At 38.0% G+C, this 26,417-nt stretch overlaps 1 protein-coding gene across 3 annotated transcripts in view; it reads right to left on the bottom strand.

Moving 5' to 3' along the window:
• The window catches only part of NUP62 (nucleoporin 62), a 62,292-nt gene that overhangs the window by 20,339 nt on the left and 15,536 nt on the right, over positions 1–26,417 (bottom strand). For 2 of the 3 annotated variants that reach the window (XM_023507254.2, XM_012553564.2), the window contains exons 3-12: positions 26,029–26,408; positions 24,093–24,203; positions 16,560–16,661; positions 15,308–15,412; positions 9,300–9,414; positions 7,477–7,515; positions 3,083–3,227; positions 2,865–2,914; positions 2,605–2,739; positions 923–1,034 (exon numbers count right to left, since the gene is read on the bottom strand). In XM_023507254.2, coding sequence (XP_023363022.2) covers positions 923–1,034; positions 2,605–2,739; positions 2,865–2,914; positions 3,083–3,227; positions 7,477–7,515; positions 9,300–9,414; positions 15,308–15,412; positions 16,560–16,661; positions 24,093–24,203; positions 26,029–26,408 — 1,294 coding nt within the window. The remainder of the gene's footprint in view (positions 1–922; positions 1,035–2,604; positions 2,740–2,864; positions 2,915–3,082; positions 3,228–7,476; positions 7,516–9,299; positions 9,415–15,307; positions 15,413–16,559; positions 16,662–24,092; positions 24,204–26,028; positions 26,409–26,417) is intronic. The other variant, XM_023507255.2, reaches the window with a different exon arrangement.

Genomic DNA, 26,417 nt, shown 5'->3' with positions numbered 1-26,417 from the left:
TGAATAGCTAAGTACTGACTAGACACAAAAATGGTTTTCTTTAAAAATGACTTTGGAGTTTTGTGGTAATGAAATTTTGTTATAATGAATGGACTGTTGGAAATCAGTCTCCAGATCTGGATAGTAAATAAATAGAGCTGATGTTCAGATTATTCACAGTGAATGTAAAAAAAAAAAAAAAAAAAAGCACAGAAATCAACCAAGTGACCCACCTAGACTTCATTACCATTGCAAACCTTAATCATCAATTGGAAAAAAAAAAAAAAGACAAAGCTAGAATCACACACATTCATACCATCAGTCCCTGCTATAGGAGCAAGTTTAGAAACAACCCTTACATTGGAATAGCTAGCACATCACGTTGGGAAGGGCATTCACTTCTATAGCCTAGGCAAACGTCAGAGGAAACTGAACACATAATTTCCCCAAAGAAACAAAGGGAAACAATAGTATAATCAGCCAGCTACATCATGGATTTAAGTACAGTTTCTGGGGAACAGTTAGAGAAGCTAATGCCCATTTATACTGCTTTTTGCTATGATAGCATGTTCTGAATTCCAAAACAAACAAAACCTTTTGCTATGTTATAACCTATTTGTCCATGAACAAAGATAAGTCACTCAAGCATACAGAGAGTTAATATAAAGATACACACATAACCCAAAGGGGCAGGTGGGCAATATGGGAAAAGGTACATACATATAAGGAGGTGAGAAAAATCAACTAGGAGAAAACATAGGGGCTTCACCACAGAGAACGGTTAGGGAAAAGTTACACGTGAGAAAGTGTAATGGATAAACTTCCTTTGAATTCTGCTAATTCTAGAGGTAGGCACAAAGACTTGAAAGAAGAAAGAAGGCAATTGTTACATGGAATCAAGGAAGGACATTGGCTTCCAGACCCCCAGAGGGGCAATACTCACTGGGTCACTGGTGTCGGGAGGCCCTCCAGACATGTTCAGGTGCTCAATAATATCCTTGAGGTCTTGGGCCATGCGCTTCAGCTGAGCGTCTATATTTTCTGCTAATTTATAACTGTAAAACAGCAGCAACGTTACAAATTAGTTTCATATAGCAGGATTTAATCAGGTAGGGTTTTTCTGTTAGGTACTAAGAGACCTACACTTGGCGTACCCCCCCATGTGACTACTGACACCTCCTGGATAAGGCATTAAGGGAATCGCAATCTGAAATCCCAAATCTGAAACAGGCCAAAGTTAATCGGCTTTTGAATGACCCTGACTTCACTAACAATACCCTGTTCCACATTCTAAGCCATTTCAGTAATAAAGAACTCTTGAATGCTAAAATTATTACAACATTCTCAAATATGCAAAAAAAAAAAAATCTGTTTCTCGAGTCTATGATGAGTCAGTAACAGCTCACATTTCTGAAGCACTTAAAAGGGTGACAAGGCACTTCCCCTATAACAATCCTAGTAACAAAGGGGAGTTCAGGAATTATCATCTCCCTTTTACAGATGGGGAAATCAAGGCTCAGAATGGGTACCTGAAATGGAATTTAGAACCCACTCATTCCACACTAAATCCTTTCTACTTACACAGCGCTGTCACTTACAGATGCCCTGATAAAATTCTTAACTCACTAATCAGTCAAAAAGGAAAAAAAAAAAAACTGCACATGTAAAAATTTGAGAACTAAAGGGAATGGAAGCCTTTTCAGATTTAAAGGTTTCCAGTGATTCAAATAGATCTATTAATAGCACATTTGCCGTTTTTCTCTGCCTAGGCATGGAGATCACTTGTATAGGTCAACAAAACTGGAGGTACTATTTTAACGTAAGATAAATTTGATTGCACAGAACAATTCAGGGAACATCATCTCAAAGATTTCTTCATGCCCTTGTTAAGACCTCATGGCCAAAGCTGTCTGTCTGTTCTCTGGATACTGCACAAGACAAAAATTAATTCCTAGAATACAAAGGTTCACAAAGGTTAAAACATAAAACCAGAATCAGAACTGTGCTTTTATCATGGTCTAAAGTTGTTTCATGGGTTAATTGGTAAGTCCATCTTTTCATAAGGATAATTCACTAAGAAGACTTGATTTACTTATATTCTCCAAACATTTTGTCATTTTGGAGAGAAACAAAGTAGGAGAGTGGGGAAGACACAACTCCAAAAAACTCCTCAAATACACCTGCCATTTTCCATTGGAGAGTCAATTTTTCTTCAAATGAATAAAATGCTTTGAAAGAGCAACTAATTTATCAATAAAACAAACCATATGAAGATTGGGTCCAGAAAGTGCCCATATTATGACACTTAGCAAATAAAACTGCTTTAGTATTTCTAATCTGAGAACACATCTGATAGGTACAAATGTTTCTGATAATGCAACAGTTATGTGTGATATCATCCCTACTTTACAACATATATAATAATTGTCAGAAGAATGACTTGGCTTCCCAGGAGTCTAGAAAAACCAGACATTGAGAGAGCAAGCAAATGTTCAGAATAGCCTTTGCCTCTTTCTGCCAGTCTTTCAGCCCTACCCTCCAAATCTTTCTCTTTTACAAGTCCTTTCCATGGTTGCCAGAAGCCCCAGCTGGCCGTATTCTTCCAAACTTGACCAAAGCACTCACGTTTTCTCTCGCTCCTCATCTGCATGCTGCAGGTAGATAGTCCCACTCTGCTCCTTCACGGCATCCTCCAAAGGAAGCAGCAGGTCTTCTAGCTCTTTCTGCTGTGACAGGATGAAGTCTAATTCTTGGTCCAACCTAAAGAAATAACTCCAGTAAGCCGAGGAGCTGAAGAACAGCAAGAAGTGACCAAAGAGAGCAGAGTACCTCAAGAAAGCAAATTCCCTCATCTCCTAACCTGGGGAATTTGCCAAAATTCCTACCTTTTCTGATCCAGCTTCACTTTCTCTACTTCTCTGTGTAAAGTAGTAATCTAAGAAACAAATAAGAATGTGTAACAATGAAAATAATGCTGCTCCAAAACCAAAACAAATGAGAGTAAAAGTCAGTACACCTATGACAGGCAGATTTAAGTTATCTGTAACAGTCATCATAGATTCTTTCTTTGGTTTATCATAATGATTGAAAATTACCTTCTTACCTTCTCACCATTCTCAATTAATGTCCGGTCCCAAGCATTCACTTGCGTGGCCTGCTGAAGGAAATGTTTTTCTTGGTCCTCCAGTTCGAGACTCCATTTATTGATCAAACTTTCCAGCTGAGCATAAGTCATCATAGGGGTTACACTGAAAAAAGACAAAAGATGTCACCCCATGGTAGGTACAATGATTCTTTGAATAAAAAAAAAATCAATATTAAGAGATAGGGACATTAGTGGACCCCAAATTTTGTTTTACCCGCCACCATCCATCCCTGTCATCTTTTCAGGTAAGTCTGTCTAGGTGTCTCTCAAAAAGTTCTTAGAAAGTTAATATAGCACTATCACTCAACATATCTAAACAACGGCAACCACTGAAGCCAGAGACAAAAAAGAAAGAGGAAAGCTAAAGCCCTATTTTAAGGAGAAGGGTGTGTGCAATAGAAAATGGCAAGAGAAAGGGGGATCTGTAGGATCACAACGAATAATAGTAATGGCCTCCTGTTTTGAAAGAGCTACACCAAGGAACTCTGGAAGTAGAGGGCATTCTTTTTTATAGTTATTTCCTTGGCTTCCTCAAAGTCAGATATGGGGGTGTAGAGGGAAGAACTAGACACAAATAAGTAGAGATGGGAAATTCAGTCACTGTCTAACAGCATTATTGTAAGGATAATTAATTGGCAAAGTGGGAAAGACTCAGCTATTCTGAGCAAAACTGTCAATCCAAGAAAATGATGAAAAATACTGTCCCATCTCTAGAGAAAGAGAACTGATAAACTCTTTAAGTGCAGATTTAAATATATTTTTCTTTAATTTAAAAAAAAAATTTTGCTTTGTTTTGCAACAAAACTAATATGGAAATTTTGCCCATTCTTCCTCCTAATGCATTCCTTCATTAAAAAAAAAACCATCTAATTTAAAGGCCTCATTTCTCAAAAATATAGAGAACAGAATCAAATTTATAAAAATGCCATAACCAAATTGATAAATGATCAAAAAAACAGTTTTCAGATGAAGTAATCAGAGCTTTCTATAGCCATGTGAAAAAATGCTCTAACTCGCTATTGATTGGAGACATGCAAATTAAAACAATTCTGAAGTATTACTATTTTTCTCTTTACTAGGTATGTACCTATTATTAGATTGGCTAATAGGAAAGAAAAGGAAGGTGACAAATGTTGGAAGGGATGTGGGAAAATTGAGACACTAATTCAGTATTGGTGAAGTTGTGAACTAATTCAACCATGCTGGAGAGCAATTTGGAATTATGTCCAAAAGGCTATAAAAACCATGTATATACCCTTTGACCTAGCGATACCACTACTAGGAGTGATCCCAAAAGAGGTTTAAATTAAAAAAAAAAAAAAAAAAGAAAGAAAATGTACATCTATATGTACAAAAATATATATAACAGCTCTTTTCTGGGGGCAAAGAATTGGAAATTGAGGGAATGCTCATCACTTGAGGAATGGTTAAATAAACTGTAATATGTAATTATGATGGAATACTATTGTGTCATGAGAAATGATGAGCAGAATGCTCTCCAAAAAAACTTGGAAAGACCTCCAGGAGGTGATGCAAAGAGAAATTTACTGTGTATAAAGTAATAGCAACATTGTAAGATGGTCAGTTGTGAAGGACATAACTATTCTCAGCAATACAATGATCCAAGACAATTCTGAAAGACTTAAGATGAAAACTGCTATGCACACACAAAGAACAGTGTCTGAATACAGATTGAAACATACATTGTTTTTTATCTATTTTGCCTGAAGGTTTTTTTGGCCCATGTTTTCTTTACAACATTACGGAAATGTTTTGCAGGTACATGTGTATTTATTGAATTGTTTGCATTCTCAATGGGGGTGGGGAAGGAGGACTAGAACTCAAAGTTTTAAAAATTGGGGAAAAATAACATAAAATAAATTTTAAAAAATAATCTATTCGAGCTAATTCATACATATGCTCTCTAAGTATATTCCTTCTTCTATTTGCCCTGATAATAAGAATATTCTTAGGAGCTACAAGTATCATTTTCCTGTGCAAGAATGTAAACAGTTTAACCATATTGAATGCCTCATAGTTTCTCTTTCCTGTTTACCTTTTTGGGTTGGAGGAAAGGTAGAGCCAAGATGGTGGAGTAAAAGTAGGAACTCACACCCAACTTCTCCCCCAAATCATTCTTTTAAATAATGACTCTAAAAACTCCACCCCAAAAGACAAAGTAGAACATTTTACAGCTGAAGACAACAGATCAGCAGAAAAGGTCTGTGACATTAGGGTGTAGCTCAGATGTTTCCTTTATGAATTTGGACACTAAGGTATTTGGAATATATAAGTTTATTACTGATACTGGTTTGTTTTTTATGGTTCCCTTTAACATAATACAGCTTCCTTTATAAAATCCCTTTTAAATTTTTTAATGTTTGTTTTTACTTTGATAGCCTGATAGCAACTTCTGCTTTTTTGGATATACCTCATATATAGCAAATTTTCCTTCTATCCCCTTAAGCTTTTGTGTATGTCTTTGCTTTTCAAAACATGTTTCTTATAAGCAACAGATTGTAGGGTTTTGTTTTCTTACTCAATCTGTTACTCTTTTTCATTTTTTTGGATTGTTTAATTCATTCTATTTAAAGTTATAAGAGTTAAGTTTATATTTCTTTCCTTCTTCTGTTATCAACATAGTATTACGTTCCTTGGGTGACTTTAATCTTTTTTTTTTGGTGGCCCTTTCCAAAAAGGATTTCTCTCACTCTCTTCATTATCTATTCTCTCTGTCTATTCTAGACTCTTTAATTTAAACCCCTATAATTTTCTGGTTTCTCTTTTTTTCTCTGTATTCCTCATACAATCAAAGCAAGACATTCATTCTAAGCTCTTCTCCCATCTAAGTTGTTTCTCTACTGCTTTATAGAACTTATACCACGGACTGTCCTGCTCCATTGTGCCTCACTCTCAGAACACCACCATCTACGGCAGGTGTCAGAGAGGACACTGGCCCATAGTAGAGCCTTTTCTCTACCAAGTCCCTGACGTTGCAGCATACTACTAATTTATACCCTCTGGTGATGATCCTTTCCCCATTGGCCTCAAAATCTCCTTGGTTCCATGCTCTCCCACTCCTTCAAATGCCAGCTACTCCCAGAAGCTCTAGGTGCTTCCCCATTCCCAGGTAAGATGAATATTTTTCAAGCACCAAATTCCCCAGACCACACCCAGCCCCAGATTTAGTGTGGAGAGCTAAACACGCTCTAGCCTACTGCAACTTGGAATTACTGAGCTTAAGTGATTCATTCATTTCAGCTTTCCTAAGTAACAAAATTATAGTATATGCAACCATGCCCAGTGTCTATGTCCTTTGACTCAGCCATGACACTCTTGAGCATATACCCCCAAAGAAGTCAAAAACAAGAACAAAGATTTAATATAAATATTTACTTGTGGCAGCACAAGAATTAAAAATAAATTAAGTGCTCATTATTTGAAAAATGACTAAAAAAAGTGATGATATAATTTAATAATAATCAGGAATAATTCAGAGAAAGGTAGGAAGATTTGTACAAAGTGATAAAGAACAAAATAAGCAAAATGGCTAAAACAAGATAAATTAACAGATCACTAAAATAAGCTGAACTTTTGAGTTATGGTAAAATCAATGAAGGCCATGAAAGAGAGGTAATGAAACATACTCCCTTACTTATAGCAAAGAGTTGAGGGAACACTAGAATATACTACTGTATATGTTATTAGAAATGGTCTCTGTCATTAAAAAAAAAAAAGAACCCCAATCTGGAGGGGGGGGGGGCACGCGAGTGCATAATGACTGATTTAAAGACAAAAGGTATTAGTTTTTTAAAGGGTATGCTGTCTTTTTGTCCATGTTGCCATCCCTAGCACCTTTCCATTTTATCTGGCCTCTGACACTTTACAGCTGTAACAAATCTAAGTCTTAGTTTCCACACGTATAAAATGGGCATCACAGAATTAAAGATTTAGAATTGGAAGAGACCAAAGTTATCCAATTCAGTTCCTTTAGTTGCCCTTCCTTTTTCCTTTGCCGAGTAGTCTCTGGTTCCCTTTAGTGTGTTCAGAAGATAAGTGAGCAAAGGTAAATCAGTAGGGAGCTCATGTTCCTGTGAACTGGGAGGCACCAACATGAATGGTGGGTAGCTAGGAACAGGAGAAAAGGAAACCGAATATGACTTCTTACTTGATAGGAATCATTTTAGAACACAAGACAAGTTCACTGGAATGATATGACTAAGAGGAGCCCCTATCCCAGAGAGGACTAGGTAGCTTTGGCTTTGCTCCTTGCTGGAGCACCACCCAAGGCAGTATTGGAAATCATAAAAATCACACAAGTCTTTACTGGGGTTGGACGAAATGGAGCCTACCAGTTTTGGGATGGGGGAATCTCTTGATCCATTGAGGGCCTGCAAATAAAAACATTTTTGGTTTTTCTTTGATGCTCCATGAACCCAAGTGCTTACTACAAAGGCTAACAGAGGGGAGTACCAGATAGTGAAGTTTTCAGATTCTACTTGGGTGATCACAAATGAATAAGAAAAATACTATCTATCTCTAGGGATTGTTGTAAAGATAAAATAAGATAACATATGCAAGATGCTAAATGGGAGATGGTAGTAAAGGGAAAGGAATAAGCATTTACTTTGTGCCTACAACATGGTAGATACTGTACATTTACAAATATGATCCTCACAACAACCCTGCAAGGTGGATGGGTGCTATTATTATCCCCATTTTATAACTAAGAAATTAAGTGATTTGCCAAAGGTCACATAAGTCACAAGGCTGGATTTGAGCTCTGGTCTTCCTGACTCCAGGCCCCATGCTCTCTCCACCATGCCACCAAGGTTAGTTGCCTTTACAAACTATAAATATTATCTCCAATTCATCTTGCATATATTTTGTTTGAACAGTTATCTTCATGTTGTCTCTTCCATTAGACTGTGAGCTCCTTGAGAACAGGGGCAGTTTTTGCCTTTCTTTGTATTCCCAGGGCCTCCTATCTAATTTAATGCTTATTGGCCAATAATCCTATATTGGCTTTTATTGCTAATTTGTGCTAGGTCTGTCAGAAAAACATAATAAAAACTTTATTAAATATGGCATATAGGGCTTAAACCCTTTAGGTTAGGATGAATTTTGGTTCCTCACTTTCCTTCTCACTGGCAATATTTTTGATATTCTCCTTTTCCAGCTGCTGAACCTGGAATCGGAGTATTTCTCCTACCCATCTCACCTGAATTCTGGTACTCCTGACTTTAAACAAACACGGCTCCATTCAAATATGGCTTAGCACCCCAATTCGGACCTCTTCTGTTCCTAATTTTGCTCCTGGCTGTGCTCCTTTCCCTGAGATCCTGACTTCTATGTTTCTATGGCAATTTGATCTCCGTCCTTAATCCTTTGCTTGTCCTCAGGACAATAATGGCTAAACCAAATACTGTGTTTTGTTGACCTAACAGCTTGTAATTAGAACATCAGTTACATTAAAACAACTGAACAGTTATTTTGCTGATTGTCATTAGAAAACCACGAGTCCCAGAAGACATAAGCAAAGATCAGACATTTCAAGCTTTAGCTTTAGTGGGATAGGACCACCTCCCATCATCCAAGGACACCGGAATAAACATTTATGAGTTTCAAAAGGATTCAAATGATGGAAAAAAATTTAAAAATAAATAAGTTAAAAGTAATAGATTTACTTTATATTGGCCCTCATTAAAAGGTTGCTATAAACGAAGGATTTCTTGGATAGTGCTATTTTTTGCAACAGTGAAATACATTGTAACCAAAGCCCACAAATAAAGTCTAGTTCCAAGAATCAAAAATTTGGGCTGACTCTGAGTCTTAGCTTGACGCTAACAAACTGATGTGACCTTAGACAAATCACTCCCTAGGACTCAGTATGGGCTAAGACTTGATGGTCACTGAGGTGCCCTCCAGGTTATAAGTCTTATTTTCTCCCAGCTTATTTTCTCCCAGTATTTAACAAAGGCAAATAAATTAAACGTTCTTTTCACTGGGTTGCAGAAATCTAACTCTAAATGGATCTGGGTTCAGAAGCAGTTTTTCCGTATTTGAAATGTTTTGGGAAGATACTCAAGTGAGGTACATGCACCCAAGAAGTTGCCTGACTGTGTGTGTCTCATCAGTGAGGTGAATGCAGAAGAACTTGGAAATCAGGCCTCACCTTGGAGTTGTGCTAGCTGAGGATAAAGGGACACAGGTGGAAGGGACGGTCCCAAGGCCAGTTGTTGTCAGTGGCTTTAGATTCAAGGCAAAGCCTGGGGTGGAAACTGAAGTAGCTGAAACAAAAATATCTGAGATTAAAGGGGAGAATCAAGAGCCAATTATTTCACTTACAAATCTCAAAGGCAGGGAAGACTGAGGGCTTGGATATAGTTATTGTTATGCTAGAAATACAAAGGAAAGTGCCAATGGAAGACCTCCAGAGCTACATAGCATTTTCTTCTCTGTGCTAGCCGGCAACACCATCTCTGGCCAGAAGCCTCGGTCTTGAGTCAAATAATCCCTGGCTACTTACGCCAGTGTTAACTCTGCAAGGTGGAACGTCAGGGCTTGACTGCCCCCATTACACTTTCCATCTGAAGAAATTCAATTAGACATCAATAAATTAGACAATGACTTTAGAATTATTCAAAATCAGTGGTTACTGAAAATCAACAAACAAGAATTTATTAAGAACCTACTATGTGCCACATATTGTGCTAAATTTATAGATAACCAAAATAAGACAGTTGCTACTCAGAAAGTTTGTATTCTTCGAGGAGATAAAAAGTATTCCAAAGAAGTAAACACAGCCTATATACAAAATAACAGTGACAGGGGAAGCACACTAACAAATGGGTGAATCAGGCAAGGTTTCCCTTCAGAAGAAGGTGGCATTTAAAGGGAGCACAGTTTCAAAAGGTAGAAAAGAAGATAGAGTGTGCTAAGTATGATAAGGGGAGACAGCTTGTGCAAAGGTATAAAGATGAGAAATGGAAGGTCATCTGTATGAAAGATGGCAGACTATGGTAACCCTCCCCTATTCTTCTTTCTTCATATATTCAAGCAACTGATTTTTAACTATTCTGCCTACCTTTTGACCATATCCTTGTTCAGTGATTATTTTTCTTCTAACACACATGCATGCACGCGTGCACACACACATACACACACACACACACACACACACACATTCTAACATGGATTAATGCAATACTAAAGTAAAAAGGCAAAAGTGCCCCAAATAAGACTATCAATAGGAGAGGGAAGGAATTCCTTCATAAAGTTAAAAAAATAAACTTGGTATTTTTGTGGGTTTGAATGAATGGGTCTTTGGAATATATGTCCTTGGTAATAACAAACATTCTGTTTCATATCTTTGTAAAGTCAGGAGGCCTAAGAAAACTTCTGCCTGCTAAATCTGTATGGGAAATTGCAGCAACTCAGCCCCCTTCACTCATTTCCAGCCATCAGGCTCCATCGTCAGTCTCACATATAGCCTAGTTGACCTTCCTTAGTCAATTACCTATTCTATTATTTGGCCAGACCCCCAATTTCTCACAACTTTAGGTCTGCTGACTAATCAAGCCCTAAGAGATTACACTGATCACTCCCAATTCAGGAGCCAAAAGTCACAGGCTGCTACTGTTTTAGCTTTCTTCTCTAGGGAAGACAGGAAAAGATAATATCCAACACAAGGGCAACCTTAGTTCCAGATCTGGAATGGGTATGTTAGATGTAGCAACTTCCCCTGCTGCCATTTCTTCCTCCTTAGGGGCAGGGTCCGGGGATGGCCACCCTCAAGAACTGATAATGGGTATCCTCTGGGTGGCAAAGGTTTGGGTCGGCCCAGGAGAATGGCACATCCTGAAGTGCCTTTTATCCAAACCCACAAAAATAGTAGCCAAAGGCTATGTTAAAATTGGAGAAAGGATCTACTGAACTAAACAGAACTGAAGCAATAAGTTGGGGGAGGGTCCATGAATATCTCTCTCAATCCCGGAGCTACAGATATATCCCTACACACAAGGAGTGTGACCAACAGATAAGGAGACTTTTATCTCATTGTTCTTGAAAGTATGACAAAAGCAAGTAGCAAATCATTAAACTCTGCTCATCTCAACCCCCAGAGGGCATTTAGTTCCTATTTGGGTCTGGCCTATCCCTGAATAAAGACTTAAGAAACCAGATGTGGAATAGAACCAATTCAGGGGATAGACCCTCTCATCCAGAGTGGGCTTATGAATTCGTGCCTCCTTTTAGATAACCTCCAAACTGAAAGACTGGGTGTGTTCTTTAGGGCTGAGGCTTTGTTTCCATGTCTGTCTTTTTATGGCACACTCATGGAATAAGGTAATAATTATAATCAGTCCTCAGTATCTGAGGGTATACCAGGGAGGACTGCACCAAAGTGGTGAATCCTCAGGGGCAAAAGGGTCACACTAGGGAACCCAAGGGAGGCAGCAACCAGCCTAAGTCAGCTCCAATGCTGATCAGCGTGGGATTGGCTTGTGAGGAACCCCTGTATTTCCAGTGGAGGTAAAGGGGCAAAAGGACAGAGACAGAGAACAAGCAGCCACAAGGCAACTAGATTCAGCCAGAGTTCATACCGGCTACAAATGCATTCTCCTATCCCTTTCTTCCTTTATACACTTAATAGAAAAGGATGAAGCTTTCATGCAGGGGGCACAGAACATACACAGCTAACTCTGAGACATAGCAATTAAGTGTACTAGAGAGAGAAGTGTAAGCCAAAGAGGTACCAGAAGCTTGAGGGGAATGATTAGTATAACTGCCTTGGGCAGAGATCAGGGAAAGATAGGAAGGAAGTCATCTGTGGCATAAGAATAGCACTTTAAGGGATGGTTTAAGGACAAGGACCATATATTATATTTTTGTTGTATCTTACATAGTACTGAGCTTAAATACTTGGCACAAAGCAAGTTCACTATAAATACCTGATTGAGTGAAAAAAAAAAAAAAAATCAAGTGAGCCACCTGCCCAAATGGATTGTGGTCGAAAGCCAACCTCCCACTCTCGTCTCCGAAGGCGCTAGGTAAGGAAAAGCTGGGGGGGGGGGGGGGGGGGGGGGGGATGGGGGAATGGCCAGCATCATTTCTATGTGGTAAAAGGAGCCAAGGGGTCATTTTCATATTTCTGAACAACAGACTGAGAGATCCACCTTTGGACTTGCATTTTCATGAAGGTGGAGCCTGATCTCAAAGCAAAAATACATATTTGGGAGCAACAATGTTCCTTAATTGAAGCTTTCAATACTCAACTTTTAGGGAAAACAGTTCATGGGCTCAAAATTAGGCTCCATTATGCTTTCTTGCTTCTTCAAACAACTGTACCACATTGAAGCTAACAAAGGTATAGGAGGCATGATTGCAGATGGTGAGTAAAGCTGTGCTCAGCATATTTGAGTCCCCCTTCCCCCAAGGTCTGAGAAGGATTGGAGAGGATGGATCTTGCAGTGTACCACAGTGGGTAGAAGAATGAGGGAGCTGCTTGCCCTGAAAGGTAACAAGCTCAATAACAAAAACATTTGGGCATTTTAAGAAGACTTTCTATAGAGGACCTTGGGCTTTAGCCCTGATCTACATAAGCCAATATCACAGAAGACGATCCAGCACCCACAAAGTGTCCCTGAGATATACTCCATATATCCGCTCCATAGAGCAGAGATCTGCCTTACTAGTGCATTGCTTTCTTCTATTATTTCCCTGACCTGAGAAGAAAAGGCAGCATGGTGTGGTGGGAAGAATATTGGAGCAGACAACCTAGGAGACCCAAGGGCTCCTGACCCATGCTTCACCAGGGTTTGGGGGCAGCCATAAGCTTTTCAGGACCTTAATCTCCTCTCTGATGCCTCCCACCTCAGGAGATACAACTATGCTCTGGAGGGCCCCTTCTAGCTCTAAAGTTTTAAGATTCCCTCCCTCTCCTCTGAAAACTTCAACTCATTCTCTGGGAACAGGAAAGACTGATCTAGGCCTTAATCAATCCTAGGATCCCCACTTCATGATATTCCCAATTCCCATCAGCCTCAGCGTAAAATAAAAGCCGGCTTTTTAAATTCTCAACTGTTCTACACCTAGTTTCTATAGCCCTGATAATTACCTTTGACTCTTCTGACTTGTCATACAACTCTGACATAGGAGATAGCAGTTAAATCTCAATGTTGCTCTGACAAGAAGCAGAGCAGTAAAATTGAAAAGGCAGGCCAGATGAACCTTGGACTACACCAAAGTGCAAATAGCAGATCTCATTTTAGAGACATAACATTTTAAAGCCAACTCTTAATTACCCCTAATGGTGAAAGGTCACGGGCTACACAATCCAAAAGAGCAGAGAACCAAAACTACCCTGCTTTGACTTTGCAACATATTTCTGAATTTACATTTAAACAGACTTTTCTTTTGATGCCCTTTGATATCCTGGAATTTCGCAATCCAAAAAAGAGCTGTAAAAACCAGTTTTTCTTTCAGGAACCCTCTTTTGGGCATCAACTATTATCTTCCTGGGCTTGACTTTGCACTGGGAATGCTAGGGTCTCTCTAACCCTGGCCAAGGACTCCCCTGTAACAAAGTGGGGCTATGCTGCTCAGCCCTGGGGGCAGCAAATATTTTAAGGACTGATGCCTCCATGCATCAGAGGCAACCATTTTGGTTTAAAAGGTTCTCTCTCTCATAAAGAAGGGAAAGGGACCTGTATGTGCACGAATGTTTTTGGCAGCCCTTTTTGTAGTGGCTAAAAACTGGAAACTGAATGGATGTCCATCAGTTGGAGAATGGCTGGGTAAATTGTGGTATATGAATATTATGGAATATTACTGTTCTGTAAGAAACGACCAACAGGATGATTTCAGAAAGGCCTGGAGAGACTTACACGAACTGATGCTGAGTGAAATGAGCAGGACCAGGAGATCATTATATACTTCAACAACAATACTATATGATGACCAGTTCTGATGGACCAGGCCATCCTCAGCAACGAGATCAACCAAATCATTTCCAGTGGAGCAGTAATGAACTGAACCAGCTATGCCCAGAAAAAGAACTCTGGGAGATGACTAAAAACCATTACATTGAATTCCCAATCCCTATATTTAATGCACACCTGCATTTTTGATTTCCTTCACAAGCTAATTGTACAATATTTCAGAGTCTGATTCTTTTTGTACAGCAAAATAACATTTTGGTCATGTATACTTATTGTGTATCTAATTTATATTTTTATATATTTAACATCTACTGGTCATCCTGCCATCTAGGGGAGGGGGTGGGGGGGTAAGAGGTGAAAAATTGGAACAAGAGGTTTGGCAATTGTTAATGCTGTAAAGTTACCCATGCATATATCCTGTAAATAAAAGGCTATTAAATTTAAAAAAATAAAAATAAAAATAAATAAATAAATAAAAGGTTCTCTCTCTCAGAAAGAAAAACTCAATCATTAACATTTATCCTACAGTAGGTCAACTTATACCCTGTGATGGGTGATATGCTAATAAAATTAAGAAGAATCTAAAAGCAAGTTTTGCTCAGGGCAAGTATAGCACACTGATTGTTGCCAAATCGAAAAATAAAAATTAACCCCAACAAAAGAGGAAAACTGGTGATCTTAACTGCATTCCTTGTATTTGGCTGTCTCAGTGGCATTCTACTGGTGCCCTGCCACTCAGAAACACCCACTCCCACACACTGACATGGGTCCTTTAATAGACAAAATCTCACTTGATCCTCAGAACAATCTCAACAATTTTACAAATTTCTCAGAAAGGTTAAGTGGTTTTGCCCAAGGTCACATATGCTAATAAACAGAAGACCCAGGGCTAAAAAACCCCAGGCCTTCAATTCTACTCTGGTGCCCGATTCCTAGTCCTAGCCACCTCTCCAAAAACAGCTCCTTTTTTTGCAAGCATCTGTCTGAAAGGAGGTGCCAGTTCCAATCCAGTCTCTGATGTGTACTAGCTTTACAACCCTGAGTTAATCCTTTCATCGGTCATAAAATGGTGATACTACCTGGGCTGTGATGAACTTGTAAGGAGACAAGACCCTCAGAGCTTTCCATGGTGCTGTGATAGCACATTGAAACTTTTTTCCAGTTTTGGGGGTCTGACTTAATGGCAGCCTCAGTGGCCTCCAATGCACTCCCCTCCTCCTGCATCCCAGAATCCCATACTTACTAATAGCAGTAGTACTACTGGGTGCACTTGTTAAGGCAGGAAGCTTTAATCCAAATCCCAATACTCCAAGACCAGATGTTCCAGCTGAAGTGGATGGAGCTCCAGCTGTAGGGAACAATTACACATTCCCTCTTTAATACCGTATAAAAAAGGAAAACATTTGAAAACCCTTTTGTGGCTACTGTGATGATCCTGACCAAGGTTTTTTCTAGCATATTATTTCGTTTTATAAGAAAAGTAAAGTACAGAGAGGGGAAGTGAGTTTTCAGAAGTCATATACCAAGTCACCAATTAAATGGGATCAGTTCAAGAGTTCTAAATGTTAATCTTTGACTTGACAATATACCATATCTTCACAAAATGTGCCTCAGTTGAAAAGGAAGTCTATGTGAATCAAAAGAATTTTTTTAGATCACATTCATATATAAAACTAAAGTTTCTTCATGCAATGAAGTGCTCATATCATTCTACTAACTAGCAGCCATTTTCAATCACTCACCTATGCCTACTGCACTAGAGAGAAGAGGTTAAATATCCCCATTCTGATTCTGGCTGCAAGAAAGGTATCACTTCTCAGCAACTCACCACCCTCGAGAAGGGACTGAGGTGAGGGGACATCTTACAAACATTGTAATAAGAGAACCAAGATCTTGCTAGAATGACGTTTCAGTAAGATGTCATAGAGCCATCCCAGCAATGCAGATGTGAGATCAACAGGAAAATTTGACACCTGCTGCTTGAAGCTCCTCTTCTAAGATGAGAGGGATGGCAAGGACTCTATTGAGATGCTGAAACCTTCGCTGACAGTTTGGACCTCAATTTTTTAACCGCATACAGAGTAACAAAATCATTTAGGTCTTAGCATATTAGACAGAGCAAGAGTCAATGCACTCAGAGATTTTATCTTCTCCCTGCCCCTTATTCCTTCATCATATTCAACAGGCAGTGAGACTTCCTCTTCCTTTTGACATACCTGAAAAAATACTCAATTTTTTTTTTTGCCAAGTCTGAAGAGTTGCTTCAAACTGGTACACGCTGTGATATTATATAATCACAATAGTCACTTGTATCCCAAGTTCAGAATAAAAGCTACGTCAGTAAGTCTGGTCGAGCTGCTAATGAGAACAAGATGCTACCTGATGAAGTATAATGATAAATTTGAGGGTGTAAGAGACATTCAGTTTTACTAACAAGTTTGTAGCGAAGAGCCCAGATTTAATGGAAGAGATTGGCTTTAAAACCGGTGACTTACCTGAGAGGCTTGGGGCAGAAGAGGTTGTAATGGGAGTATTTGCTATGGAAGAAAACAATGTAGGTCCCGAAGTGGTGGTGGGTGGACCGGTTGATGTTGATACTGGAAAAGAATTGGCATTACACAGATTCAAATAAAAAACAAGTCCAATCACATCCCCTGAAACCTAAAAGCTATACAGAGTAAAAGTTTAAAAGAATAAAAGGATAATACAAATAGAGGAGGTAACCTGGTATACGGCATTTTACAAAGCAGTCTTATACCCATTCTTTCATTTATAGGAAACAAGGTAGAGATTAACTCCAAGTTACAGATGAGAAAACCGAGATTAGGAGATTATACTCTCACACAAATCAAATCACTTGCTAGTAAGAGGCCTAGAAAGCAGAGGAGGATAACAACTTAGGCCTGACTCTTATCTGCATCTTTCCATAAATTTTCTCTACAGAAGTTACTCTATGCGAGAAGTTCTTCTCTCCTTTAATTCTTTAGAATGGCTCAGAACAAAAGTCCACTTGCATCATAAATCCAGTCTCATTCTTGCTATATGACTACCCTTTTCCAGTTACACAGACTCAATGACGTCTCCGGCACCAGAAGTATCCATCTAACTTGTAGCCCATAAGACTCCTAAGTGCAGAATAATGCAAATTGAAATAGCAGTGGGAAATATTTCAAAACATAAATAATATTCTAATATATGCTAAACAAGTACAATTCATATATATGTATATATACATACATATATATATATATATGTATATATGTACACAGACATATATCTATTTCCACATATACCATGCTGCACAAGAAAAATCATATCAAAAAGGAAAAAAAATGAGAAAGGAAACAAAATGCAAGCAAATAACAATAAAAGAAGTGATAAGGCTATGTTATATGATACACACTCAGTTCCCACTGTCCTCTTTCTGGGTACAGATGGCTTTCTTTATCACAAGTTCATTGAAACTGGCCTGAATCATCTCACTGTTGAAGAGAGCCATGTCCATCAGAATTGATCATCATATACTCTTGTTGCTGTGTATAATGATCTCCTGGTTCTGCTCATTTCACTTAGCATCAGTTCCTGTAAGTCTCTCCAGGCCTCTCTGAAATCATCCTGCTGATCCTTTCTTACAGAACAATAATATTCCATAACATTCATATACCATAACTTATTCAGCAATTCCCCAACTGCTGGGCATCCACTCAGTTTCCAGTTTCTTGCTACTACAAACAGGGCTGCCACAAACATTTTTGTACATGTGGGTCCCTTTCCCTCCTTTAAGATCTGTATAGGCCCAGTAGTAACACTGCTGGGTCAAAGGGTATGCAGTTTGATAGCCATTTGGGCATAGTTCCAAATTGCTCTCAGGAATTCACTTCTATTTGAGTTTGAGACCACTGGCTTCTAGCACATATTATACCATGTATCTTTCCATGGTTCACAGGACTATTTGTAATCCTGATTTTCCCATGCTCCTATGGTGGTGACTGAACAAGGAGACCACAGATTGAAAAAGGAGTCCCAGTGTCAGTGGAAGAATTTGGGGGATAATAGTGGGGGAAAGAAGAGGGAATGGTTGAGGGAGGAAAGATGGAAGGGCAATTAAAGCACAAAGCAGTTTGGGGTCATTGAAAGTAAAGTAATTATTCAGATGCAGTTGGCCAGATTTTTTTTCTCAATTCAATCATAGGCCCAAATCAAGTCTATTTGTTATTCCTGTCCAACAAATAAATACTGCTGGATCAACTTAATGCTCTGTTCATCCAGCTATATGAGTAATATGAGTTTGTCATCTTTGTTTTTCTCCTATATAATAATTAGAGGAATCTCTTTGACAATACTGTGGCTTTCAACTCAAAGTAATAATAACAAGAGAACCTCCCCATCTGACTACAACATGGGAGAATCTATTCTACATACTGTTAATTTTAAAAAGTAATTTAACTTGACAGAACAAAATTCAAAGTACAACCTATGATAGACATAAAGGTCCAAGCGAAACCATGGAGATAGGAGATGAGCTTTATAAAGACAGAGGAGATAGCTCTTCCTCTGAGATAGGAAGAAAAGATGGTTGAAAGTACAGAGAAGATTGGAGATAGAAGGAAACCAAGCAGGCCAAGTTGAAGGTCCAGGTTATCCTGCTGGAAGCAAGGACATGAAGGTGGGTTTGGGGGCCTGGGAAAAGGGGCAGAATGATCTCCATGGAAAAGAGAATAAGTAGAAAATAAGATACGCCTGATGCTAAGGAAAAGTAAAAAGGCCCAGCTGAGGTTAAACAGCAAAGATCTGTGAAAGACTGAACTGTGTCCAGAAATGAGAACAGAGAAAGATAAGACCTGGTATTAGGTAGGGTTGGGTGTTTCAAGGAGGTGAAGTCAAGATGGGCAAAGATATTACTGGCTGTGAGGTTCAGGATAAATGGCAAGTTAGGAAAATCCAGAAAGGAGCTAAGAAACTGAGAGTTTCAGGGAGCAAAGATTGTGAAAAATAGGAGGGAGGGAATGGGATAGTTGGAATGAGTAGTTGTGGTGAGAATACTGTCCATGTCAATGTTCAAGATCTTGAGTTCTAAGTGATGAAAAGGTCGAAGGCGTGGACCTTTTGGGGGCTGACTGAAGTGGAGGGAAAAATCAATCAGGGCTGAGGAATTGTGAGTCAAGGAGGTTGGTTAATTCTGAATCCATTTCCACTTGGAATATCCTATCAACTCAAATTAAACCCATCATCTTTAACCCAAACACCTTTCTCTGTGTTCATTAGGTCTTCCTTCTTCTATTCTTCTATATCCTATCATTTCCATACAATTGTCTATTGTATGAATTTTTAGTAACTCTTCTTTTGAAATGTCTCACATTGACCCCTCTCTTTCCATTCCTCATTCTAGGCCAGATCTAGGCCATATTGGAGAATGTGATTTCTGCAAAAGCTAGAGCTAATATCTTTGACTATAATCTGCCTTTCTGCTCTAGCATTCAGTCAGCTGCCAGGTCAATCATTTATGAAAACACTACTCTCTTCATCTGTTTGGGAATATACAATGGCTCCCATAGTCTATGAAGCCAAGTACAAATTCCTTTTCTTTTTATTACTATAGAATTTTATTTTTCTAAATGCATGCTAAGATGGTTTTCAAGATTCACCTTTAAAAATCTTGTTTCAAATTTCTCTCTCTCTCTCTCCCTCCCCCCTTTCTCTAGATAGCAAACTATCGGATATAAACATGTACAATTCTTCTAAACATTTCCATATTCCATCAAGAAAAATCAGATCAAAAGTGAAGAAAAAAACACACACAAGAAAAAAAAAAAGCAAGCAAACAAAAACGGTGAAAATACTATGCTTTGATCCACATTCAATCTCAAGAGTTCTCTCTGGATGCAGATCATACTTTCCATCACAAGTCTATTGGAATTGCCTTATATCACCTCATTGTCGAAAAGAGCCAAATCCATCACAGTTGATCATCACCTAATCTTGTTGCTGTGTACAATGTTCTCTTGCTTCTAATCACTCACAAGTCTTTTCAGGCTTTTCTAAACTCAGCAGTTTCTTATGAAACAATAATATTCCATTACCTTCACATATCATAACTTATTCAGCCACTCCCCAAGTGAGGGACATCCACTCAATTTCCAGTTTCTTGCCACTACAAAAAAGGGCTGCTAACAAAACATTTTTGCACATCTGCGTCTCTTTCCCTCTTTTATGATCTCTTTGGGATACAGACCCAATAGACACTGATAAATCAAAGGGTTTGAAAGCTTGTTGGGCATAGTTCCAAATTGCTTTCCTGAATGATTGGATCAGTTCACAACTCCACCAACAATGTATTAGTGTCCCAGTTTTCCCACATCCCCTCCAAAATTTATGATTATCTTTTCCTGTCATTTTAACCAATCTGAGAGGTGTGAAGTGGTACCTCAGAGTTGTCTTAATGTGCATTTCTTTAATTAATAGTAATTTAGAGCATTTCTTCACATGACTAGAAATGGTTTCAATTTCTTCATCTGAAAATTGTTCATGTCCCATGACCATTTATCAGTTGCGGAATGGCTTGTATTCTTGTAAATTTGAGTCAATTCTCTATATATTTTAGAAATAAAGCCTTTTTAGAAAACACTGGCTGTAAAAATTGATTTCTAGCTTTCTGCTTCCCTTTTAATCCTGGCTACGTTGGTTTTGTTTGTACAATTTTTTTTAACTTAATATAACCTAAATTATCCATTTTGAATTCCATAATGTACTCTAGTTCTTCTTCTTCTTTGGCCACAAATTCCTTCCTTCTCTACAGATCTGAGAGGTAGACGATCCTTTGTTCTTTTAATTTGCTTATACTTTATATTTACATGAACCCATTTCAATCTTATCTTGGTACAGGAGTTAGGTATGGGCCAGTGCCTAGTTTCTGCCATACCATTTTCCAGTTTTCCCAGCAGTTTTTGTCAAATAGCGAGTTCTTATCCAGAAGGTGGAGTCTTAGGGTCTAATCAAACACTAGGTTATTATAGCCATTTGACTATTTTGTCCTGTGAACCTAACCTATTCCACTATTCTATTTCTTAGTCACTACCAAATGGTTTTGACGACCGCTGTTTTATAACATAGTTCTAAGTCTGGTAGAGCTAGGACACCTTCCCCTTTGCATATTTTCTCCATTAATTCCCTTGAAATTCTTGACCTTTTGTTCTTTCAGATGAATTTTATTATTATTTTTTCTAGCTCTATAAAATAATATTTTGGCAGGTTGATTGGGATGGCACTGAATAAATAGGTTAATTTAGACAGAATTGTCATTTTTATTATATTAGCTCGGCCTACCCATGAGCACTTGATATTCTTTCAATTGTTAAAAGCCTAATTTTGTGTGAAAAGTGTTTTGTAACTATGTTCATATAGTTCTTGGCTTTGTCTTGGCAGGCAGATTCCCAAATATTTTATATTGTCTACAGTTGTTTTAGAAGGCTTTTCTCTTTCTATCTCTTGCTGCTGGACTTTGTTGGTAACATATAGAAATGCCAATAATTTAAGTAGGTTTATTTTAATATCCTACAACTTTGCTAAAATTGTTAATTGTTTCTAGTAGTTTTTCAGTCGATTCTCCAGGATTCTCTAAATAACATACCACCCAAATTTCTTTTTAAAGACTTCATGAATGCTGCCTTAAACTGAATGAGACCCCATTCTACCTATACAATGAGTTGTAGCAAAAGAATACTTCTTGGTTCTCAATGTTAAAATTAGAATCAAATCAAATCTCCTGGACAAACTCTATCTCAGAATATTCAAAGAATATGCAGTTCTGACCATTATGTCAGTGATCTTTGAAAACTGTGACAAAAAGAGGACTATATATAGGCAAAAGCTGTAAACTATCAGCTTGTAAGTTGACTTTGATTCCTAGCAAAATTCTAGAAAGGATTATCAAAAAAAATGGCTTCAGAGAACTTTGAATTGGAATCAATGAGCCCTAAGAGGCAGCATGGACTCTGTAAGACCAGTTTGTGCCAGACTAATTTAATTTCCTTTCTCTTTTTGGCAAGCATATATCTTTTTAGATTAGCTTTCGTGTCCTTTTTTAATTAAAATGGTAGATTAGAAGAAAGTCATCTACATAGAACACTTGGATTTAAGCAAGGCATTAATAAAGTTTTTCATAATATCCTTGTGGACAAGATGGAAAGGCATGGGTTAGATTAATTTGGAACTGGTTGACTGGACCTAGAGTCAATGGAATTATCTTAATCCTGCTGTAAGTGTCATAGAGCTGTGTTATTGAAAATTGTTATGTGTCAAATTTATGGATACATGAGGATTGATGAATTGGGTGTGCAATTAAAAAAGGTATAAAGGACAGATTAAAAACCTCCAATCAAATATCAAATATCAAATTAGAAATTCTGAAAATCAAAGGACAATTGTAAGTAAGAAAACTGTTGTACTAATAAGTAAAACTAAGATTTGGTTTTATGAAAAAACCTTTGGTTAATTTGATTAGAAAAAGAAGAAAGCCAAATTATCAGTATCAAAAAAGAAAAAGGTGAACTTAACATCAATAAAGAGGAAATTAAAGCAATAATTAGGAGCCATTTTACCCAACGTATGCCAATAAATCTGACAGTCTAAGTGAAATGGATGTATATTTACAAAAACATAGATTGCCCAGCTTAACAGATGAGAAAATAAAGTACTTAAAAAAAAAAACAAAAAAAAAAAACTGAACAAGCCATTACTGAACTCCCTAGAAAAAAGATTGGCAGGACCAAATGGATACTACCTAATTGGAATTCTACCAGGTTGAAATTCTACCAAACATTTAAAGAACAATTAATTCCAATACTATATACACTATTTGGAAAAATAGGTGAAGTACCATCAAATTCCTTTTATGACACAGATATGGTGCCGATACCTAAACCAGTTAAGGGCCAAAACAGAAAAAAATTTATAGACCAATATATCCCTAATGAATACTGACACAAAAATCTTACAAATAAAATATTGGTTGTTTTGTTTTTTCTTTCTTGTGGTTTTTTTCTCCTTTTGATCTTATTTTTCTTGCACAGCACGACAAATATGGAAATATGTTTAAAAGAACAGTACATATTTAACCTATGTCAGATTGTTTGCTGTCTTGGGGAGGGAGAAAGGGAGAAAAATTTGGAACACAAAGTCTTACAAAAATGACTGCTGCAAAACTATTTTTACATGTATTTGGAAGAATAATGTACTATTAAAAAATTAGAAAAGCCCCAACTTGGAAGGTGTCCAGGAAAAGCACTTAAAACTGTGCTGTATGTTGAGTGGCTGAAGAAACTAAGACTATGTAGTCTGAAAAAGAAGATTTATGAGGACATGATAGCTGTTTTCAAAGGTCTGAAAAGCTACGACATAGAAGAGGAAGAGAAGGATTCAGTTTAATGTCAGGAAAAGCCTCTTACCAAAGAGAGCTGTCCAAAGTGTAATGGGCTGCCTCAGAAGGAAGTGAATTTCCACTCGATGCCAATGGACAATGAGGTGGCTAATTGGATGAAGGACTGAGCATGGAGTCAGGGAATCTGAGGTAAAATCCGGCCTCTGACATTTACTAACTGTGTTGACCCTGGGCGAACCACTTTGTCTCACTTTCCTCATCAGTAAAATGGAAGTAATAATAGCACTTACCTTGTAGGGTTTTTTTGAGGACCTAAAGAGATATTTATAAAGTGTATCTTTATAAGGAAGACATTTAATAAACATTATTTTATTTGAAGCAATCAGGGTTAAATGACTTGCCCAGAGTCACACAGCTAACAAGTGTCTGAGACTAGATTTGAACTCCCTAAATACATGGTAGCACATGACCTAATTTCCTGAAGTCCTAAATACACTAAATGTTGCTGGGAAAAATAGAAACTATTAATAAATGGCCTCTGAATACCTGGGGCTCACCATCCCCCTTTTCCATATGTTTAAGCTGTCACTGAGTCTAGCACCTTCTATGAAATTGCAGGCAAGTAAGCATGCAAACAATTCGAAACATCTACCTGAGACTTTAGTGGAAAAAGGCAAAGGAGGTGTCTGACTGAAGCTTGAGACCTGTGATCCAGTGGGTATAGCAGTAGACCCGGTAGAGGCCAACAATCCAAATCCTAAACCTGGAGAGAAATAAAGGAACAGATATAAACGATCAATTAATGACACAGAGCGTGTAAATGTGTATCTGAAAGAAAAATGTTCAACATCACTTCATCAGCACTTCAGGGTATAGAGCTACTTGGCAACTGTGTCTGCCATCCAATACCGTATACAGCTTAGCTATCCCTAAACTGATGCTTTGTATACAAGGAGGTATCAGTAAAAAGACTGGTTCATCACTGGCTCTTCCTAAAGCACACACAGAGGAAATGGCATTCAACATTGCACCAATTATGCTATTGCCAACACAGTTTTTCAGTCCAACAAAACACAATCACAAACTAGTGCCAAAAGCTGTTGTATTTAGCTCAAGTATTGTTCCTACACTTATTACAGAAATCACTCGTCCTCAGAACTGGTAAATCTTTAGTTGCCTAAACTATACCCACAGTTGGCTGACTTTTAAACACATCACTTAAGGTCAGTTACTTTTAACTGAAAGTAGCTTTACTCCTTCAGAGTTAAAGAGTTGTGTTTTCCTAGAAACAGGCCCTTTCCCTGGTGACTGAACCCAGTATGAAAAAAAGTTCCCCACCCAATACTAAATAAATGATATAATTATAGTGAAGCAAAACTGAGTTAATGATCTATAACTTTATTCGTTTAGTTTCTGGCAAGAATCAAGAAAATAAGCCTCATTTCATCAGGCTTAAATGGATTTCGGGGAATGACAAACATTCTGATATCAATCTGTTCCCCTCCTTTCCCCCACATTCTAAACATATTATAAATGGCTCATTCTTTACATTTCTTATGACACCTTAACTCATTAGTTCTCATTTTTTCTTGGCCATAAACCTTTGAAATACTGTTGAATCTATAGTTTGCTAAAACCCATTACAAAATCAAATCATTATATATATTCACTAAGAGGCTCCCCCAGCAGCTTTCCAATACCCTATACCATCTATGTAAAATAAAAGCTGGGGGACAGCTAGGGGGCGCAGTGGATAAAGCACCAGCCCTGAAGTCAGGAAGACCTGAGTACAATCAGACCTTTCTAGCTGTATGACCCTGGGCAAGTCACTTAACCCCAAGTGCCTCAGCAAAAACAAACAAATAAATAAAATAAAATAAAAAATAAAAGCTGGCTCATTTGGGATCTTGTCATTAGAGCTCTTTATTAATCAACACTTCGGTACATGTACAATACAATTGTCTATTTTCCTAATGACAAACAATTCTAGAGTCATACCACAAGAGTCCTTCGTTCACTCAAAATAACAAAAAAGATAATGGATCATGTTTGGTATGGTTTTACTATATTATATGTAGTATAAAAATTATATTTTTGTAATTTTCTAAAAACTAGCAACCCAGATATGGTATATGCTAGCTACGTAGTATATAAAAACAAACTACTAAGCAGAATGTTTTACACAAAACATCCCATTCCCCAACCATGCCAGACATAAAAGGTTAGTAGGACTACTTTTAAGTTGTTCTAAAATTCTACAATACTTTCTATTGTGGTATGGCTTTTTTTTTTTTTTTTCTCTGTCCTTGAAACTTCATTTCAGAAGTTGTTTTAAAAAGTAGCAAAGAACATACCACGGTGAATAGCAATATAAGCACACGGGTGTCCAAAGGACTAACAAACTATTATAGCAAGTGAGCCTGGAATTCTGTCTCAACTCATTGAATCACCAGTTTTCTAAGTTTCAGCAATTTCCACAACGAAAACCATCCCCAGTAAGCTAAGTCAATGTGAAACTAAATCTGATTTTGACAAGGAAGCTTGGATATGAGTGTTCTCCAGGAGAGATGGAGCCGTCGAAAGCTTACCTGTAGGCTGTCCTCCAAGGCTGAAGGCAGTATGTGGTTGTGTGGAAGTTGCTGCAGTGGAAGCTGGAGTAGTAGCAGCAAAGGTTAACCCTGAAAATGCTGTTGGTTGACTTGCACTCCCCATTGAGCCGAGGTTAAAACCAGTGGTCCCCGTCTGGGAAGCATTTCCACTGGGGAAGGAGAATCCTATGGATGATGTAGGTTGGGTGACGGTGGTAGTAGGAGGGCCAAAAATAAAGCCAGTAGGTGCTGATGTCTGGCTTGACACATTGCTTGCTATGGAATTAGTAAGTGTGCTGTTGGCAAGCCCAAAGCTCCCTGTGAAACCTGTAGAGAGTGGGGTGCCACTGCTGCCCAAACTTAATTTTGGTGTACTTAACCTAAACGGA

Source organism: Sarcophilus harrisii, chromosome X (assembly GCF_902635505.1).
Source record: "Sarcophilus harrisii chromosome X, mSarHar1.11, whole genome shotgun sequence".
In the NCBI taxonomy this organism is placed as follows: domain Eukaryota; kingdom Metazoa; phylum Chordata; class Mammalia; order Dasyuromorphia; family Dasyuridae; genus Sarcophilus; species Sarcophilus harrisii.
Note: the sequence above shows the minus strand (reverse complement) of the source record. Positions and strands in the feature narration are given on the sequence as shown.